Here is a 14,741-nt window from a genome sequence, read left to right as displayed (position 1 = left end):
CTCTTCATTTACTGCACAAGTTTCATGAAGGAACTAAGACTTTTGAAGGGTAGCTACAATTTTCAATCATGCAGAGAGCCAAGTTTGTACCAGAATTTGTGAATGTCTTCTCACAACCTACCATGCTACTCTTTTTTATAAAATATAATTGGCTTTGGATGACATTGTACCCCAAATTAAACTTTAAATTACCCATTTACCACAGGCCTTGGTGGAGGCAAGGTTTTGCCTTCAAGAACAAAGCTTGAATGCACCTCAAAACTTCCAACTTATTACATAAATATCCCCTATATCCTGCATATCAACTGCACCTTCCTTAATATTTTTTTCTCACTCCTCTCTTTCCTTTGCTACCAATTTCTCCTCCATTTTAATGCTTTAGTTTTCATTTTCATACTTAATTTAAGTACCCTATCAGTGGTGGTACCATAATATATAATTATACCCTGCTTGTTTTGCTCTTTTTTTCTTCTCTCCTTTTTTAATACAGAGAAGATTCTTTTATTCATCTTATATCTTTCTTTAATTTGCTTAAATTGCATGTGTCTTAGTCTATAATTTCAAAGTTGCACAGGAAATGACCTACCAAGCCTGGCAGGTGACCCTGTTCCCAGAGTCCTGACAATGTGGTACAACAGGAGAGGTGAGATGCTGAGGTAAAAACATCTACTGAGAGCAAGTCATAAACTTCAACCCAGAGTCCCTGTGATTTAATCCAAAGCCCTTCACTGGTACCAGAAGTGAGTTTTAAGAAAGATCCCTTGGGAAAGGTCCCTTGGGAAAGCTTCAGCTCTGCGATCTTTTCCAGTATATGTACTCAAAGCTATTTAAAGTGCACGTACGTGAACCACTTGTGCTGTGCGTGGAAACTGCATGTGTGACTGAGAACTTGAGAAGTCACCTCAGGTCCTGGCATTGCAGGAATAAAAACTGTATCCAGACAACGCAGGGAAAAGCAGCCTGGCTGAAAATGGATCTGTATGAACATTACACACATGAGTTGCAGAAATTTGTATGAATACTTTTCTCCAGGAGGCTCTCCAGGCATTGACTCTTAGTATTTCAGCTCCTCTCTCAATTCTTGGAATTTTCACACACAAGTTGACAGCACATTAAAAATGAACGCAGCTTTATTTGCTAGATTTAGGTCTTATTAAATGTGCATATTAAATGTTAGCAGAATGTTTAAAAAATTTATTCTGACATTAGTGTATCATATGTATCAGCAACATACTCAGCGGACAAAAATGCCACTCGGTTACACGACAGTACAAGTCAAACAAGTGGAATAGCCAGAAACTCCCATCTATTTTCACTCCATTCTGTTGCCTCAAACAGACAGCATTACATAAAAAAGTAAAAGCATAGTAAGAAAATTTTCTAGAAAAAACAGTATAGTGTCTCATAGTAGCATTCTTCTTTTGCAGTCCTTTGCTTAGAACATACCACACTAAATCTTCCCAAGGTATAAAACCTAAATTTTAATTGCAAAAAAAAAAAAAAATCCCTGATTGTATTACACCTGAAATGTCAATTTTGTTTTGTGTCACTAATTCTAATGAGGCAATCTACTGTTGTTTAAATTACAGTAATTGCAACACAGAACTTCATTCACTTTGGTTAAAGGGCATTTTTAGATACTGAATCACATCAAAATGAAATATTCCAACAGTAAGAATCAGCACATCTCCAAACTGACCAGGCCTTCCTTACTTTTGTCAGTTTTCAAGAACACTTTAGGAAACTTATGTGAACCATTATAAACCCAACCATACTGACACCTTTAGTCAAAATACTTGCTTAATGGCAAGTAAAGGCAAACTATGATGTAAAAAGGTGTTAAGACTCATTTTTTTATGTGATATTAGCTTTTAGTATGACAACAGATTCTCTTTTCAACAGTTTCTGTATATGAAGAAGTAATGCTATGAAGTGTAATGACATATTTTTAAGATACATACACATTTCTTTCTAAATAAACTGATCCCAGGTTTTTTTCCACTTTCTATTGTATGGTACAACATATACAAAACATCTATTTGTACTGCATTAAATAGCAAGTGATCTTAAAAAATAAGTTTGAAAGAAGCACGAAGTAGGAGTCAAAACATCAATTCAAATTTAGGGTCTGCATGCAGGGCTTCTGCATATCAATGCTGTACCCCAAACAAATGTATTTCCTTATTTTTCTTCATCTTGCTTTTAAACAGCATCGTTCATTCACAACACACCTATTTTGCTGATATCTTTTCAAGGGTAGTATATTAGGACACTATTACTAGAAGAAACTAATCTTCCATAAGCAAAAATAGTACATCTAACACTGAATTTCCAATCTGTTTTCTGCTTCAATCAGGTTGTACGTTTTGCACAGAAATATCCTTTTGCATCTCATTACTTTTCTATTTGAAGCAACTGTTTGCATTGCAAACAGTAACAAACCCACGCCATCTAAATAAAGCAGTTTAATTAGCAGTTTATGCGCAAGATGCAGCACAGTGCTTTCATTGTGCAAATTGTGGTGTTTGATATGTGATTACGACTGATGGCTGATACTCTTCTTTGGCTTACACATTAAGCAGCAGAGCTAATTCATTTACACATGCATTCTTCCAACAGATCCATTATCTCAAATATATTTGAATATTCAAGAAGATGATCAGTTCATCATGAACATGAATTGCCAATATGCTTGATTGATCAAGCAACCTTAGAGAATGAAGGTGAATAACTTACAGTAACGAGAAATGTACATCAGTATCCACTCCTTGACTGGCAGCCAAACCATGTGATGTGTGCTCGAGGTAGGCACTTAATATTAATCCTTTTGCTAATAACAACAGCTCCACTCAGGACATTGATTTAAAACTGTTACAACATTAAAGTTACTTGCCAAGTACTCCAAGACACAGGCAAGGTTTGCTAAAACAAAATACCCTAAGTTGTGGTACTAGTAAACAGTACATCATTCAGCTGATATGGAATACAAATCTCGATTTTTATGCGTATACCCGCGAGGAAGTATAACTTTCAAAGTGCAAATAGAGCAAAATTTTCTAATTTTGTCTACCTGGTGTATTCAGCATGAGAGAACTCAATAATCCGGTGTTATGACAATCTGCAGTCTTGGCATGAACTGCTCTCCAAGAGTCCACATGGCACTGAAACCCAAGTGTGCCAAGGCAGGCATGGTTTGGTAACACTGAACAGCTCTGTCTGCAGGTTCACTATATCCTGATGCCTGCAAGCACATTTTGGAAATGGGCACTGCCCTGCAGAGATCATTTTCACACCTTTTTCCAAATGCAAAGAAACAAGGCACTAAGCATGGAAGCGTTGATATGTTTTAAATATACAGCAAAATCATAAAAATTCCTATCTGCTTCAAACTAGAAAATGATGGCACATTCTTAAACAGCTGGAAGCTACTTTGCACAAATAGTTATTATACATTTATAAACTCAGTAACTTCATAGAAAAGCCACCTAACAAAAGAGAAAAAAAAAATCCTTCCCAAAGATTCAAAATGGGAAAAAAAACCAACCCAACCCCAAGCCTCAGGCTACTACGTATAAGGACAGTAACGGCATAAACATAGATTATCCGGCATGCTTAAAATCTTGTGGATAAAAATCCAAGACCAAACCATTCAGCTAGATCTGATATGGTGGTCCAGCTCCCAATCCACTGCCATGGAGTACAGGCACACTCCATGCATCGAGGACAGACACACAGCTTTAGCCCTTTGCTGGCATTTCACTGAGAATCCAAACAAAGAAATAAATAAATGAGCAACTTTGGCCAAAACCAATGTCAAACACAATCTTCCAATGGTAGTTTTTGAGAATGAGAAATTAAGTAACTGTTATTCTCCAAATCATATACATCTTTTCAAAACCCCCTGCAATTAGGTGATTCCACAATATCTGCATTTAAAGAGAAAACTCTTCGGTAAACCGTATCTTTATGAAAATAAATTATGGCTTTTTTTTCCTGCACTAGTATGAATTAACTGAATTCTGTGCCTATAAATAATTCCAAGTGGAATTAAGCCCATATGTCTTTAAAGATCAATTACTTCTACAAAATGTACAGAAGTTCAAACCAATGTTTCATAAGACATTATATGAATATATAAAAAAAAAACCCCAAACCTTAACCCTTCAATCAGGAGTGTTCTATTTAAGTGACCACAAAATAAAAATAATAATTCTCAACATTTTCCACAGAAGTGGTCCTCTGCGGTATCCTTTTCAGTCAGCTGAGATACAGCCTGGAGTCTTGCAATTAGCCACACAGAGGGGGCTTGGTGGTAAATGACCTTATCATGTGTCCTGTGAGCCCTTTGTGGTTAACAGCGCTTATACCTGGAGTCCAAATTCTAGAATTACAAGATTACATTTACTACTCAAAGTCATGGGAAAATAAAAACCAGTGCCGAAATCATACAGTTAAGTAGATTTCCTAAACCTTGTAAGCTCAGTAAAACTTTTAAAGAAAAGTCTATCATCTTAGGACTGAAAGAGAAGGGTTGAACTCTCCTACAGCTTTCAACATGATGCATACTGAGCAAACCACAGATAAGAAAAGCTAAAACAAGCTAAATCCCCAACAGTTGGGTTTTGGCTACATTGCCCTGGATAGCTCCATTCTCCCTTCCGTGGCGATGAACTCCTTTTCTGTGGCTTGTTTATCACCTTGGCACAGTCTCTCCTTCAGTTTTTCAAGTTCATACTCATGTAGGATTTTTTGTGTTAAGTACTTTTCACGTTTTATTTTGGCTTTCACATCTGCAGGAACATCAGGAATCATCCATGCTACAAAGAACTTGACGATGAATACAACATGCTAAAAAGAAAAAAAATTAACAACTCATTACCAAATGAAACACCTTTTGTTTTATGTGTCACCAAATGGGTCACTTTTTGTTCACAAACAGAATACATTTCATTTGGCTGTCCTGGAACAATATATACCAAATTAATGTGTATTTAAGACGTGCATGAAGATTAAAACACACCGTCTTATGGAGAAATTTTAATTCCAAACCATTAATGATTTAGCAAACCCAACAGAAGAGTGTCAGGGCCTGAATCTTAACCATCGCTTTTTAACTCCTCTGTGTGATCTGTCAGAAAGTTCACACAGCTGTGCTGATAACACTTAGCTTTTGAGAGCTGATGAAACACAGCAGGAAAAGTGATGAGAAGAGCACTTTAGCTACTCCGTTTTCCCTTCATAACTTGCAAAGCAGTGGCTTAACACTGAAGTGCCAGTTATCCAAACTATTGATTTAGCTGTTTTTAACCAATATACATCTCTGCAAAATGCTGTCTGGATTTTGAATACAGTCATCTCACATACAGCTCTTTAATGAAAGCAAGACGAGTGGAAGTGCTAGTCCTGGTGGCTTTCATCTCTTTCACTGGCATAAAGACTTTTTTTATTTTGCTGATTATTTTGATCAACATTAGCAGTCTCCTCAGCCATTTTCACTGTTCCTACTCTGAGGTCAGCTCGCTGAAGTTAAAAGGCCCAGTAATAGTAATCATTTAGGACATGAGTACTTGGTTATTACCTAGGGAACAGATTATTTTATACTCCCAGCAATTCTGTTTTCTGTAATATTAGTAACAATCTAGAAAATCACAAGGTACCAGTGTTAGAAGAAAATTTCGTTGGGAACATACCTCCATAATAATTATAAAGGCCAGTTTTGCAGCAAGAATGTGCCAGAACTGCATAGTGTGAAAGTATTTCCTCTCATGATCTGGAGGATATCGATAGTCTCTGTACCTGTTGGAATGACAGACATGCAAAGGTGAAATGTCACAGTCAGCCTGGGACAGACTGCAAGCTTAGTGACACTTACAAGCAAGTATAGCTGTCACTTAAGGAACCTTTTCTTGTTTTAAATGGTCTGTTTCCTTTTGCAGAAAAAGGTTGCCTCTCAATTTGTTTCTATCTTTGTGTTTGCTTAAGCACCCTCACATACACAGCAACAGAGCAGAGATGAGGATGTGAGACATGAAATTTGGTACACAGGTTACTTGTTTTTCAGGCAATGGTCAAATAATACAGGACAGAGTGATGGGATGTATCACAGGGTAATGGGCACGGATTGAATAAATGTGACAGACATGAACAGATTACGGACTGGACAGATGCAGAATTTCATTAAAGGACAGACTTGAGTACATGCTCTACACCACCAAATAAATGTAGTTTCTGAAGGTGCTGGGGTGGTTGGTTTGGGGTTTTTTTTGTTTGCTTTGAGATTTTTTTCATCAAATCAATACTCTTCTTTCACCCTTTGCAAAGTTCTTTTCCAACTATTCTAGAATCTCCAATGCTTCTGCTAGCAAGAAAGGACTACTTTTTAAATGGATAGGTCTGATTCTTGGTCTGATCAAGCAAAATAAGGATTGATTTAAAATACCATATCTCATTTTCAGCTTTGGAATCTAAACATCCCCTTTTTTCTGGTTCCTTGTCCACTTATGCAGCCTAAAAATCTTTGAAAATACAGGCTGAAGTTCACAACTTCAAGGATATAAATTTCCTTCCTCACTCAAAAATCAATAGTGTAATTAAGTAAACAAAAAATCCAATGAAGAAAAAGCAAAATGCACATTAGCAATGAGACTCTTAGGGGTGATTTTTTTTGTGGTGATTGCTTTTGTTATTGGCTTGATCTCTTACCACCTCAAGCATTACCTTGTTGATAGCCTAAATATTACCTCGCACACTTCAGAATGATGAGAATGACATAATTTGTTTTCTAATGGACTACTTAGATCTGCATTGATTTTTTTATGCTGTATTCTAAACCAGGTGATAAAATAATTATTATTACACCAACCTGCATATGACAAAGTTTTCTGGATTCTCTTTAGGTTCATTTCTCTCAGGAAAATCTGAGATTAGAAACACTGACAAACTGCTGTTTATGTATCCAGACATAGGTGAATCTTCATTTTCAGAATAAGCATAGTAGTAAACTAAACGAGGGATCATATCTGATGTGAATGCAACAATAAAGGCCTGAAAAAAAATCGGAATAAGAAATTAAGAAAGTGGCACACAAAATTCGTGAGCAGATTTATAAGGGGGTTGTGGTTCTGTGACTCTGGCATTACCCAGAATCTATTAAGAAAGGGTGAGAAGCATGATTAGGGCACTTCACCTTGGTAAAAGATGCTGAGTGCAGCCTCCGCACATTTTGCCTGGAAGCTTGAGATACTTAAGGTGCTAAGGTATCGTGCTACGTTGGCAGTACCTGCAAGTGGGTTTGTTGCCTAAGACACACTAAAAAGAGGCATCTCTTTTGCTCAGTAGTCTGCTTTACATATGCTTCTGATGAAATACTGGCATAGCAGTGTATATATATAAGTTACCAGCTTATAAAAACTACTTGGAGGCACTGCTCCCACAGGGGCATCCAGAAGCAGCTGACTGAGCACAGTTCCCACAGAACAGGCCTCATAGTGACAAGGACAAAAATGCATCTGACCCACAGAATTCATCCACCTTTCCTGTCCCCTACAGTTCCCTCTGGGCAATCAGGGTGCTTCATCAGACTAAGCTTCGTACTGGCTTATGCCACTCCAAAAGGCTGGAAAACACACACAACTGAATGAAAGATTACGGCCAAAAAAATGTGGATTGGGAGCTGCACACTGCCAACATATGGACAAGCCAAACCACTTAAATGGTTTGATAGTATCTTTGTAGGTTAACAAGATACAGTGTTGATGAAGGAGAATAAGTATCAGCTGGTTTTTATTTTTTCACATTTTGAGTACATAGAAGAATCAGTGTTGATGTAGCACAGCTAACATACTTACATTAGTGACAACAGACAGGATGGCCATCCCGTTCAGGATTTCCTGCCACACTCCTATGCTATGTGCTTTTGCAGCCACAGGTCTTCTGTACTGAGTGGTTAATTTCCAGGAGTCTACTCGAATCTCCAGGATATTATTCATCAGAGCAAGAAGGGGAGCCAGGGGAAAGGATGCCACAAAGAGGGTAATGAATCCAAACTGAATGACTGCAAGGGAGAAAAAAAAAGTGTCAAAATCTGCTCTTCCAAAAGTATCCTCAGAATCACAGGGGTCTACCACTAGCAGACAAATGGCAAACTTCTGCCATGCTACTCAAGCCTGAGCTAAGTGACAATCAGCCCCAGCCCCAAGACTTCGGTCGTTTCAGGCTGCCATTCAGCAGCACCCATAGGAATGGGCATTCACGTCCTCTGAAATGATGCCAGCAGTGCTGGATACCAATCCTTTCAGGGTGCTGCAGTTCTCATATGACTGGTGTGTAACTGCAGGGGAATTGGGAGGTATTCATCCATCAAATTTTTCACTTTTAGGCCAGTTTTATTCTCTTGCAGTTAGTTTGTACAGATAACACACCTCACAACCTTACCTCCACCTATTGTTACTGATTTAATCAAAACATTCATACCAATTCTATATGCAACAGTTCCACTGGGGAGTCTTGACATTAGTTTAAGAATTGCAAATAAGATATACAATGATCCTTTCAGTTGTTACCAAAATTGAGTATCTCAGTACAGAATGTGGTAATTCTTGGTGCACAGCCAATACTGCCACTATATTTCAAATAAAGGAAACAGAATGTTTCATCTGGTTTAGGTAGTGCATAAAAATAAATTCCCATACACCAGTCATTCACTCTTCCATGATTTCAGTGCTAAATTATTCACCTTAGACGAGCAACAAAATTCCTACTAGCTTAGCAGCCCTGGGACAATGTTGGAGCATAGTGGTTCAGTTCTGATTCTGGAAGAGCAAGGACATGGCTGGCACCAGTGATTGCTCTGAGTGTGTTAATTTCACAAGACCACAGCCCCGTATCAAATTACAGTGATAATAACTCTATGCATCTCTAGAACACTTAAAACTATTTCTGCAGAAATAAAACAATACAAACGTTCATTTTTCAACAAAATGTATCCTTGTAATAGCCAAATACGAACTTCTTTAAAGTCTCCTTTAGATTTAGCTTAGCTTCAGTTCTAGTTTCAGTTCCACAGGTTTTGTAAACTACTGTTATATGCTGACATGCTCATGTTACCTTTCAAAACCTGTATTTTCCCTTGCCCACACTCCCTCTGCTGGTCTAACAGACTGAACAGAAGCACTCATCAGTGCAAGACTAAAGCTGAAGGGATTCTCCTCTAGCCAGTTCGTAGACCTCATGTCTGCAGTACCCATCCTTACAGCATATTTGGCACTCTTCCCATACTTAGAATTTCCACTGGCATCAGCTAAGAATATGCTTTGGAACAAGAAAAGAACAGACACTGAGGCAGCTGGCTGCACTGAGAATAATGTTCCTCATTCAAATGAAGAAAACAAAAAGTCTTTGCAGTGTTTCTGTGAAATTCCCAGCAGCTAAAGATGCAAAGACAGCTTTTTTTTTTTTAAATGGGCTGACCTATTTAATGCTTTCCAGCAGTTAATCATCCACTGTTATGCAGATGAAAGTGGTGGCATCAACCCACAACAATTAATCGAGAAAATGTTCTTTTGAAAGTGTCAGTACAAGGTGTCCTGTCCTCAATTCCAAATGTGTAATTTTAAACTTACCCATTTCTAAATATTCATAGAACAGGCCTAAGGCTCCAAATGTCTGCAGATCATGGTCTTGCTCCCAGCGACTGTATAAATTTTCGGGATTATTTCTGGCTTTCCGACGACCCCACCAGTTACAAATCCAGCTGAATATGCAGAAAAAGTTAACAATGAGAGAAGCAGATCAGATTGGTGCACTTGATTAGAGTGTGGTGCTAATAACACCAAGCTTATGGGTTCAGTTCCTGCATGGACCATTCACTTAAGAGCTGGACTCGATCCTTGTAGGTCCCTTCCCCCTCAGGTATTCTGTAAAGCCTCCCCTTCTCTGAGCAAGCTCCTTAATACAACATGCTTTTATAAGCATGGTTTCCACAAAAGAGGCTGAAAGCCTCTATGAAATGAGTCTACATGTCAGAATTTGTGCTTAATTTCCCGAGTTCTTCTTATCTTCCTCATACGGCAATCACTCCTGCCAGGAATTTCCTCTGGCTATAAGATGAGCATCTCAGTGTCAGAGGGAACTTACGGAACAATAGCCTCTTGGATATTTCCCCAGATCTGTTTGCCAGCCATGACTATGGTGAGCTGTGTCGTCAGTTCTATCAAACAGCCCGCAGGATCGCACTGGTGGAAACAAACTGTGTGTTAATGGACATGAATAATGGGTATCACCCAGATAAACTATATTCTACTACTGTATAAATGCAAGAAAGGAGATCTTAAAACTTGGAAGGACAGTACTTAATTTCCACATGGACTGCCAGCTAAGCTACCCTCTCAGGAAGGCTGTTAGAGAAGGGCTTTCAGTGTTTAAAGTGTGAGAAGAAACACACACCACAACATAACCATTTGAAGACAGAGTAATTCAGGGATGCTTCAGCAGGACCTGCGTGCAGCACACACCCCTCAGCCCCAAAAAGGTGAATCTTCTGCACTCAGTGAGCTCTCGGTACCAGACTTTTTTTTCAGACCTATGGTGAGACCCACTAGTATTTCAGGAGAACTGGGACCAAGAAAACCTTTAGGATTTTTCACTCTTGTGACTGACAGGTTTTCACTGCTGGTGTTTCCCTGTCTAGCAACAGCAGGAAGAGTCACTGGAAGCCTCAGCATCAGCTTCAGGATAGCCAGCTGAGGTCCAGCTCAGTTCAGACCAACCCTGCAGTTGGAAATTTATGACTCTGCAGGTTGAAGGGAACAATCCACCTTAATTAAGAAAATCTTACCTCTTCATTTCGCCAGCGATTAAACATGTATGTGTAGGCACCTGGGTAACCAACAAACTTCCCTTTGAAGAAGGCCACATAGAAGCAGGATGAATAGTAGTTGACAAACTGGAACAAAAACATTTTCATAGTGAGCCTGTTCTCATACTCCATATGAGTTCTGGGGATCTCTGTGAAACCAGAAAACAGTAATTTTATGTTCCTTTATTCCTTTCAAAAGGATACAGATTCACAAATACTCATCATGTACAGTGACCTTAACGGAAAAAAAAGGAAAAGAAGAACACGTACAAACATTTCAGCAGATGGAGTTCCTGCTTTCAGACACCCTACCCTTATTTTACAATGCAACATTTGATGCAGGCAGGCAAAGGAAATTCATATTTAAAACTTTTATAAAATTTAATTTCCCCTTCTTTGTACTGTCCATCAGCATTTGTCCATCCCCAAAAGTTACACTACTTTAAGAGATCCAAGATGAATCTCGAACTAGCAGAATCTCCTGTAGTATGAAGATTTCACTGTAAGCAACACACATGATCATTTTTTTTCTTTGTGGTAGAGAAGTATGTTACAGTATTTTTTTCCCCAACATGCTGTATGTTTATACCATAAAAATCAGCAGAAACTGGATGGCCCATGTGCCTCTGAAAGACAAGGCTCATAATGGGCAGAAAAACAGGGGAGAGTACAGGCATCTTGGAGGTACCAAACATCACCAAACTTTTGCTTAGGATTTTGCCGCCTTTTGCTGCTCATTGTCTATCACATTTATATTTTTAAAGGGAGCAGGAAGCCCTAAACATATTATTGTCAAATGTCCTGTCAAATGATAACACACAACCAATTCAAGGGAAGTAGCATAAGGAAATACACTACAAACATTCAAGTCCCTCTGAATTGCTCAGGACCTGGCAGATGTGTTGAACTCACCTGCCTTATTGTAAAGTTGCTTTATATAACCGAGTAAACTGATGTTTTCCAAGCTTGGTGTAAGTTTGCATGCCAGAAGAACATGAGGTATTTACTGGGAACCTGATATTGGAGTGTAGGACAGAGCACTCAGGTGAGGCAGTCTGCCTAGCCTGCAGCTCCCTAAAATACTTTTATTTTCAGTGAGCTGTTAAAATACTGATGTGAGGCACACAAAGTTCAGAGCACCAGAGGCAGGTTATACCTGCTTGTCTCAACACCAAACCTGGCCGAAGCATTTCAAGGTGTTCAAGAGTGAATAAAATCTGGCAGACACTCCTGACAGCCCGGGCCAGGCACAGCCACCTCGGCCGCCCGAGGAGGGCAGCAGTCCCACCCACACCAGTGAACTGTTCTGTTCCCCTGTAACACATAACCCCAGGTGGTGCTGACACTTGAGAAATCAATCGTCCACACTTGCAAACTCGCCAAATTACACTGCTGAGCCTTCACACTTATAATTCTTGATCCTCAAGAAAGCAAGATGAAAAAAATTACGATTTTCTGCTTGTTTCTGTGTTTGTTAGGGGCAATTTTAGTCATTACTTGTCCTGTTTCTGATTTGGCCAAGAGAGATAAGGAATACAGATCTCAGAGACAAAAGATGGCCTATGACAAATCAAAATAAACCAAATGCAACATCCCTTTAAGTTTCTGCAAGAAACACCTTCAATTCTTGACTTGACTTGCAAGATCTCACAAAAAAAATCAACTGTTTTTATGACAACTGCACAAACTGCAAGTACCTAATATTTTCAGCTCCCCTCCCCAAACTGAATATATTCTGCAATTATTTTGCTATGAAACACCTGCAGGGACTTCTATCTCTAAATCATTAAGGACAAATAAATGAAATAAAAAAAACCCCCATATGTAAGAAGGGCTCTCAGGAAGGATATTTCCAGCATGCAAGCAAAAGTCAAACACAAAATATATGACAAAAGCAGTCACTCTTTCTGGGCCTCCAGCTCTGCAGCGAGGTTACTGCTATCAATGGCTACTGCCACAATAACACATCCTGGGCACAGCTTCTCATCCTGCTCAACCTCTGCCTTCCATCTGTGTAACTCCAAATCTGTAAAGCCAGAGCTAAGGGAATCAATGCTCAGAAAAAATGGAAAATGTACTATCCCATTGCATATTTTCCCACAGACTAAGAGTTACGATTATTTAGTCTTTTTTTCTTGTAAAGATGGCTGTGATTTATTTTTTAAAATATATTTACAGGATTTCTAACTGAAATACTGCTAGTTCAAGACAGTCTGATCTTGCTTTGGTGACTCTAATACAACACAAGGTGATTTTTAACTATGTTCAGGTCTGTGATTGTCTCTGTAGACTAGTTTTAGTATAAGTAAGCATTATATGAAGAGAAACAAGGTTATGAGAACTACTGAAATGCAAGGAAAAGGTTGTATGGCCATGGATACACCTGAGTCATTGCTGCAAGCCACTGCATGGTACAGAGCTGCCATGCGCCTGAGTTGAGAACAACAGCACAGAACACCTTGATGGTGTTCAATGGAACCTTCAATGATTCCTTCAAAGTTTTGCCTACAAGTAAGTACCTCTGCTTACCCATATCAGTAATCCAGATGGCTATTCTCTCATAGAAGAAATTCAGTATCATGATGATGATAAAATTGAGGCAGGAGGCTGTGACTGAAGTTGCTAGCTGAGGGGTCAGTAACCCGCTGATGGGCTGCAGCGTCTGAGTGTTCTCCATGAGGCTGGCGAAGGCAGCGTACACTGCAAGGCGATACACTATCACAGCTATCATGCTGGCTATGATCAGGGACACCTGAGGAAATGAGGGAGATTTGAAAGACACTTCAGCTTGGTATAGCTATATTCTATAGCTATATGCATGCAGCTTTAAAAACAAGATGTAAACCATCATGCTTTATATTTTTAAAATTTTATTCTTTGTGGATATGAGTTCAGCAGCACGGAAATGCAAATCACACAGGCAAAACACTTTGTTATATTACATACATTAAAACCAACAAAATTATTTTGTTGGCATAAGAAAAGCAGACAATATAATGCCAATATCTGAGAAAGTACAGAAGAGTATAGACAGGAGATGGAAAGGACACGCTAGATTAAACTGTCCACTCTGAAACTCACTCTGCATTCATTATTGTGAATTCTTTTCTTTGTTTGCCTTTACTACAATTTTTTCGGTGCGTCCCTTAACCTCAAATAAGTCACAGAGAAAGTTATCCCCATGTTAGAATGTCTAATCAAATTACTAATTAGTGACAAATTTCCAGTGTCTTTTTTAAAAAAAAAAATTATCAGAATTTAAGTGCACTTTAACTGACAGCATGAAATCTGCAGGACAATAATAAGAACATGTGTTAACATCACAATTAAAACCAATTTGTGTCAATGGGATGATTAGTAATAATCAACATCTCTGACATATGGTAAAACGATGATTAAAAAAGATGCTTACCCAGAACAACACTGTAGCTCCTGAGATGCAGAATCTCATAGCCTGGCTAGTTAAAGGCAAATAAGGCTCCATCTCCTGAAACAGTCAAGTACAGCACAGTTCATCTTATTCCCACATTTTACTCCAGCATCGAGCAGCACACAGAGCTCTCACCAGCTGTATGAAAAGTGCTCACATTCAAGGGAAACCATCCAGAACCCTGTCCCTCTAAAATGGCAGACAGGACACAATTTTGAGTGTGCTGGGGGCGAGGGTGGGAGGTAGGGGGGGGCAGAAAGATCAGGACAGAAGTGGCCATAAAACTGCTACAAGTAAAGACAGTACCTGGAAAGAATGGTTAAACTTTTGCAAAATCAATCAGTAGCGAAAGGAAAAAGACCAACTTCCTGAGATGAGCAGACCACAACTATTACTGGAATGCTAGCTTAGCTGTCAAACAGCTCTGAGTCCACAACTGGACTCAAGTTTTATAAA

At 38.9% G+C, this 14,741-nt stretch overlaps 1 protein-coding gene across 10 annotated transcripts in view; it reads right to left on the bottom strand.

Annotated features, from left to right (window-relative positions):
* Positions 1-1,112: 1,112 nt before the first annotated feature.
* ANO5 (anoctamin 5) overlaps positions 1,113-14,741 on the bottom strand; it is a 55,995-nt gene continuing 42,366 nt past the window's right edge. For 6 of the 10 annotated variants that reach the window (XM_017743650.1, XM_017743651.1, XM_017743649.1 and 3 more), the window contains 9 exons: positions 14,268-14,342; positions 13,385-13,607; positions 10,835-11,004; positions 10,135-10,232; positions 9,621-9,751; positions 7,848-8,053; positions 6,863-7,044; positions 5,691-5,796; positions 4,303-4,848 (listed from right to left, as the gene is read on the bottom strand). In XM_017743650.1, the coding sequence (XP_017599139.1) occupies positions 4,627-4,848; positions 5,691-5,796; positions 6,863-7,044; positions 7,848-8,053; positions 9,621-9,751; positions 10,135-10,232; positions 10,835-11,004; positions 13,385-13,607; positions 14,268-14,342 (1,413 nt within the window). In that variant the 3' untranslated portion in view covers positions 4,303-4,626. Of the gene's footprint in view, positions 4,849-5,690; positions 5,797-6,862; positions 7,045-7,847; positions 8,054-9,620; positions 9,752-10,134; positions 10,233-10,834; positions 11,005-13,384; positions 13,608-14,267; positions 14,343-14,741 lie in introns of all 10 variants that reach the window. The other 4 variants (XM_017743648.1, XM_017743652.1, XM_017743655.1 and 1 more) reach the window with 2 other exon arrangements.

The sequence above is a fragment of the Corvus brachyrhynchos genome, unplaced genomic scaffold (genome assembly GCF_000691975.1).
Source record: "Corvus brachyrhynchos isolate BGI_N302 unplaced genomic scaffold, ASM69197v1 scaffold169, whole genome shotgun sequence".
Taxonomy (NCBI): Eukaryota; Metazoa; Chordata; class Aves; order Passeriformes; family Corvidae; genus Corvus; species Corvus brachyrhynchos.
Note: the sequence above shows the minus strand (reverse complement) of the source record. Positions and strands in the feature narration are given on the sequence as shown.